Source organism: Anolis sagrei, chromosome X (assembly GCF_037176765.1).
Source record: "Anolis sagrei isolate rAnoSag1 chromosome X, rAnoSag1.mat, whole genome shotgun sequence".
In the NCBI taxonomy this organism is placed as follows: Eukaryota; Metazoa; Chordata; class Lepidosauria; order Squamata; family Dactyloidae; genus Anolis; species Anolis sagrei.
This window is the reverse complement of record NC_090034.1, coordinates 73816854-73822853: the sequence shown is the minus strand read 5'-3', so window position 1 is coordinate 73822853 and position 6000 is coordinate 73816854. Positions and strand designations below refer to the sequence as shown.

General features: G+C 43.6%; 1 protein-coding gene across 1 annotated transcript in view; it reads right to left on the bottom strand.

Moving 5' to 3' along the window:
* Positions 1 to 468: 468 nt before the first annotated feature.
* Positions 469 to 6000, bottom strand: part of CRYBG2 (crystallin beta-gamma domain containing 2) — a 114304-nt gene continuing 108772 nt past the window's right edge. Inside the window, exons 19-20 of the mRNA XM_060784479.2 lie at positions 4549 to 4708; positions 469 to 1419 (exon numbers count right to left, since the gene is read on the bottom strand). Coding sequence (XP_060640462.2) covers positions 1331 to 1419; positions 4549 to 4708 — 249 coding nt within the window. The 3' untranslated portion in view covers positions 469 to 1330. The remainder of the gene's footprint in view (positions 1420 to 4548; positions 4709 to 6000) is intronic.

Here is a 6000-nt window from a genome sequence, read left to right as displayed (position 1 = left end):
TTTAAAAATGCAATGCTATGTGCCAAGTGTAATTCCTGTGTGGAAAGGGTTAACTGAACCATGAAGAGAATCAGCATTCCTAGAGAGGTCACAAATCTTAGTGCAGAGAGCAATGGATGCAGCAGAGTGTGTAGTGCGTCATACGTCATACGTCACTCTGGAATGCAGGAGGTGTGGACTAATACTGATAACAGAGTGTTCTGTGTTCGAGATGTAGCTGCCGGATGGAGAGGAAGCAGTTTTACGATGTGCTTAGCTTCTAATGTAAATAAATGTACAATAAATCAGTTGATAGCCTAAAGGAGACTGTGATCGATGTGTGTTTCTTGCCTTGCTGTGCGGAGATGCCACTGACAGGATAAAAGTGTCAGATAAGACAAAATGTCGGATAAGCGAAGGTCGGATAAGCGAGACTCTACATTATTATTATTATTATTATTATTATTATTATTATTATTATTAAAAACAGAACCCAACAAATCAACCCACCAAGCAGAGAGTTTATAAAAGGCATGCTATCATACACAAGTACATAAATAGAGGTTTGAAGACACACATATCCCGTTTTAAAAAGCTTTAAGCTAGGAAGAGGGATGCTTTGAAACGTTGACGGCTTCGCTATCTTCTATTTGCATAATAAGTGCCTCCTGCAGGAATGTTATGGGAAGTTCTGAAGTGCAGCTGATTGTGACAGTCTCCATAGTCACACCCTCAAAAAGAGTCCAAAGGTTCAGGCGTCGGTGTTGCTCTCCATCAACAAACCATTTTCAGACGTTTTCCTCTCCTCCAGGGACAGCTCTTTCCCTCTCTCTCTCCCTCCCTCCTTCCGTCCATCCGTCCGTCCATCAAGCTGATGGCCATAACTGTCTGCTCTAGTCCAAGCTGCCCTGAAACGCTTTACAATACAACAGGTATAGCTCACAACAAGGGATGATTGCATGGAAGATAGACTTCCCCCGCCAACGAAGCTCAGGGAGAACAGGGGAGGTTTAAGGGAGGTGAAAAGGTGACAGATAATACCATTGTCCCTGCAATCCAAAGTCCCACCATGTTAACACTGCAAAACCAGGTTTCATTACATCGCTAGTCTCTTGTCCTGGACCAGTCCACCTTTCAGAACTCCATCTTCCATTGGTCTTTGCTTGGAGAGGTTGGAAACCAACTTGCTTCTCTCACAAAGTAGGCCCATCCCAAGAAGAAAGGGTCTGATGTATACAAAGTAAAGTCCACGGCACCCAAAATGCTCCTTGGACAAGGAAGAGGAAAGTCTCTGGCACACAAAGCGATTCCTGGCTCTGAACACAGCACCGCCCTTCCAAGCTGGGCTTCTTCAGAGCACCTCGACATGCCAGACTTGTGTGGGTCTGTCTTCAGATGTGTCCCAGAGAATGGCATGATCATGGTCGTAAGCATTCCCTCCTGTGCAGAAGAAAAGAGGAAATGGATGAGCAGAATGTAATAAACACATTTCTCCCGATGCTTCTGTCTCCTTCCCCTGGTCCAACTATGGATGCAGTAGGAAGCAACAAAACTTACGGGAAAATATCCTTAGGTGTGATTTGGGGTTGATTGGGTGCCAGCTTTGCAGTTACAAAAGTTTGCATGGGCAAACTTGGGAGCTCCAGGTGTTTTGGAATTCAACTCCCACAATTCCTAACAGACTTGGGCCGGATTCGAACTGTCAACCTTTCGGTCAGCAGGTTCAGCACATCAGTGGTTTAACCTACTGCGCCACCAGGGGAGTCTACTCTAAACAACCTCTTAATACTGATTTGCTTTATAGTGAAAACATGTTGGGTTGTTGTAGGTTTTTTCGGGCTATATAGCCATGTTCTAGAGCAGTGGTTCTCAACCTTCCTAATGGCGTGACCCCTTAATACAGTCCCCCATGTTGTGGTGACCCCCAACCATAATATTGTTTTCATTGCTACTTCATAACAGTCATTTTACTACTGTTATAAATCATAATGTAAATATCTGATATGCAGGATTCATTTTCATTCACTGGACCAAACTGGGCACAAATATCCAATACACCCAAATGTGAATGCTAGTGGGGTTGGGCGAGGATTGATTTTGTAATTTGGGAGTTGTAGTTGCTAGGATTTATAGTTCACTTATAATCAAAGAGCATTCCGAACTCCACCAGCGATGGATTTGAACCAAACTTGGCTCCCATGACCAATGGAAAACATTGGAAGGGTTTGATGGGCATTGACCTTGAGTTTGGGAGTTGTAGTTCACCTATATCCAGAGAGCACTGTGGACTCATGCAATGGTGGATCTGGACCAAACTTGGCATGAATACTCAATATGCTCAAATGTGAACACTGGTGGAGTCCGGGGAAAATAGATCTTGACATTTGGGAGTGGTAGTTGCTGGGATTTATAGTTCATTACAATCAAAGAACATTCTGAACTCCACCAACCATAGAATTGGCTCAAACTTCCCACATGGAAGTGTTTTCTTATGGTCTTTGGCAACCCCTCTGACACCCCCTCGCAACCCCCTCGGGGGTCCCGACCCCCAGGTTGAGAAACACTGTTCTAGAGAATGCCTCTAGAACATGGCCATATAGCCCGAAAAAAACCTACAACAACCCAGTGATTCCAGCCATGAAAGCCTTCAACAATACATAAAACATGTTGTTGTGTGCCTTCAAGTCATTATGAAGACCTAGAGTAGAACTTATCATGGGTTTTCTTGTAAGACTTATTCAGAAGAGGTTTGCCATTGCCTCCCTTTGAGGCTGAGAAAATGTGACTTGCTCAATGTCATGTCCATGGATTTGAACACCCAGGCTGGATCCACACTGCCATGGAATCCAGTTTCAAAATGCAGATTAACTTCTTTGAACTGGATTATATGGCAATGTAGATTCATAGAAAGGAGCCCCTGGTGGCGCAGCGGGTTAAACTGCTGACTGCTGAACATGCTGACTGAAAGGTTGGCAGTTTGAATCCAGAGGCTGGGGTGAGCTCCCACTGGTAGGCCCAGCTTCTGCCAACCTAGCAGTTTAAAAACATGCAAATGTGAGTAGATCAATAGGTACCACTTCTGTGGGAAGGTAACGGCACTCTATGCAGTCATGCTGGCTACATGACCTTGGAGGTGTCTATGGACAATGCTGGCTCTTCGGCTTAGAAATGTAGAGGAGCCTCAACCCCCAGAGTTGGACACAACTAGACTTAATGTCAGGGGAAAACCTTTACCTTTACTTTACTAAAGTAGAATTTATCATGGGTTTTCTTGGCAAGACTTATTCAGAAGAGGTTTGCCATTGCCTCCCTCTGAGGCTGAAAGAGTGTGACTTGCTCAATGTCATGTCCATGGATTTGAATACTCAGGCTGGATCCACACTGCCATGTAATCCAGTTTCCAAATGCAGATTAACTTCATTGAATTGGACTATATGGCAATGTAGACGCATATAAAACAGCCCCTGGTGGCGCAGCGGGTTAAACTGCTGAGCTGCTCAACATGCTAGACTTAATATCAGGGGGAAACCTTTACCTTTACTCTAATAAAGTAGAATTTATAATGGGTTTTCTTGGCAAGACTTATTCAGAAGAAGTTTGCCATTGCCTCTAGAACATGGCCATATAGCCCAAAAAAACCCTACAACAACCCAGTGATTCCGACCATGAAAGCCTTCGACAATACATAAAACATGTTGTTGTTGTGTGCCTTCAAGTCATTATGAAGACCTAGAGTAGAACTTATCATGGGTTTTCTTGTAAGACTTATTCAGAAGAGGTTTGCCATTGCCTCCCTCTGAGGCTGAGAGAGTGTGACTTGCTCAATGTCATGTCCATGGATTTGAATACCCAGGCTGGATCCACACTGTCATGTAATCCAGTTTCCAAATGCAGATTAACTTCATTGAATTGGACTATATGGCAATGTAGACGCATATAAAACAGCCCCTGGTGGCGCAGCGGGTTAAACTGCTGAGCTGCTCAACATGCTACTTAATATCAGGGGGAAACCTTTACCTTTACTCTAATAAAGTAGAATTTATAATGGGTTTTCTTGGCAAGACTTATTCAGAAGAAGTTTGCCATTGCCTCTAGAACATGGTCATATAGCCCAAAAAATCCTACAACAACCCAGTGATTCCGACCATGAAAGCTTTCGACAATACATAAAACATGTTGTTGTTGTGTGCCTTCAAGTCATTATGAAGACCTAGAGTAGAACTTATCATGGGTTTTCTTGTAAGACTTATTCAGAAGAGGTTTGCCATTGCCTCCCTCTGAGGCTGAGAGAGCGTGACTTGCTCAATGTCATGTCCATGGATTTGAATACCCAGGCTGGATCCACACTGTCATGTAATCCAGTTTCCAAATGCAGATTAACTTCATTGAACTGGACTATATGGAAACATAGCTTCATAGAATCCAGTACAATGAATTCAATCTGCATTCTGAAACTGGATGATATGCCAATGCAGGTCCAGGCCTGGTGTCACAGTCCATCATGCAAACCACTACACCGCCCAGGCTCCTTCTCTTGCTCCGCTTGCTCCAGCTTGTTCCAGGCTTTACCTTTCACATCTACCACTTTGTCTTCAAACATCTGGCTGCAGATCCTCCCATAAGAATCGATTTGCCATGTTTGCTGGGGCACTCGGCTCTCGGACCATAACACCACCTTGGAGCCACTTCCTGCTGGACCGATCACTTGGAGGCTCATGTTGGGTGCAACCTAAAACTCAAGAAAAGTGAGGTCTGTTTGCATTAAAATAGACAGGAGTATGCAATGATGCATTCATTACATTGCTATTCCCCCCTTTCATCCAATGAGCCCAAACTGATATAAGTGGCTGGCTATCATCCTCCACACTTGATCCCCACAATAACTGAATAGGTCAATCCGAGAGCGCCTGGCCCAAAGTCACCCAGTAAGCTGCATGGATACATTTCTTGGCTCTCCTTCTTGTCATAGATATATGAGCTGTCATGATGAGCACATGCAGTTCAAAAGGCTCCACTGTTATCACTCAGCATATCACTAATATGTAAGGGCCGAGACAGATATTATGTTACTGACTCATGTAACCTCCTTAGACATTTTGAAAAAAAAATGAAAATCAGCTGGAGCAGCTGTCATCTGAAGCTTACAAATGGCAGAGGGAAATACTTCCTATTTCCCCATCCCAGCGGTTTCTTCCTCTGTTTGCTTTTTTGCCTATGTTATTTGGAGCATGAGTACCATTTCCTTCATCCTTGCAGATAGAAAGGCCATGGGAATCAATGCTGAGTGGAATGTATATGTTTACTGTGTCAGAAGCAAGTTGAAGGTACAGTTAAAATGCATTTAAAAACACAAAGTTTTTTAAAAACATGGCATTATACGAGGGTTGAATGAAAAGTAATGCCTCCATCTTCGTAACTCCTCAACAGATGGCAGTACTGGTATGCGGCAGGTACTGGCTTGTTCAGTAGACTCTCCTCTACAGTTCCATTTTGGCGGGAAGCCTTAACATTGAACAGTTGTGTTGTTAAAGTGAGAAGTATGGAACCCTGCATACTTAAGCGACTTAAGCAACGTGCAGTCATTGAATTCTTAGCAGAAGGTGTCACCCCAAAGGAGATTCATCAGAGAATGCAAGCTGCTTATGGTGATTGTGTTGATGTGAGTACTGTGCATTGTTGGGCAAGTAAGTTTAAAGATGTTCAGATTGGAACGTCTGACTTGTGTGACAAACAAAGAGCTGGACGTCCTGTGACAGCAACCACCGAGTTACACAAGCAACAGGTTGACAGATTGATTCAGAAAGATCATCATATCACTCAGAGAGATATGTCAAGCATAATCGGCATTTCACAAGAGTGTGTGGGTCACATTATTGCTTTGCTTGGCTATCGGAAGATCTGTGCACAATGGGTTGCGGAAACAGAGTGTCGACTTCTTCCGTGATGGCTTCAGAAAACTTGTTAATCGTTGGCAGAAATGTATCCAGTTATCTGGTGATTATGTGGAAAAGTGAATATTGG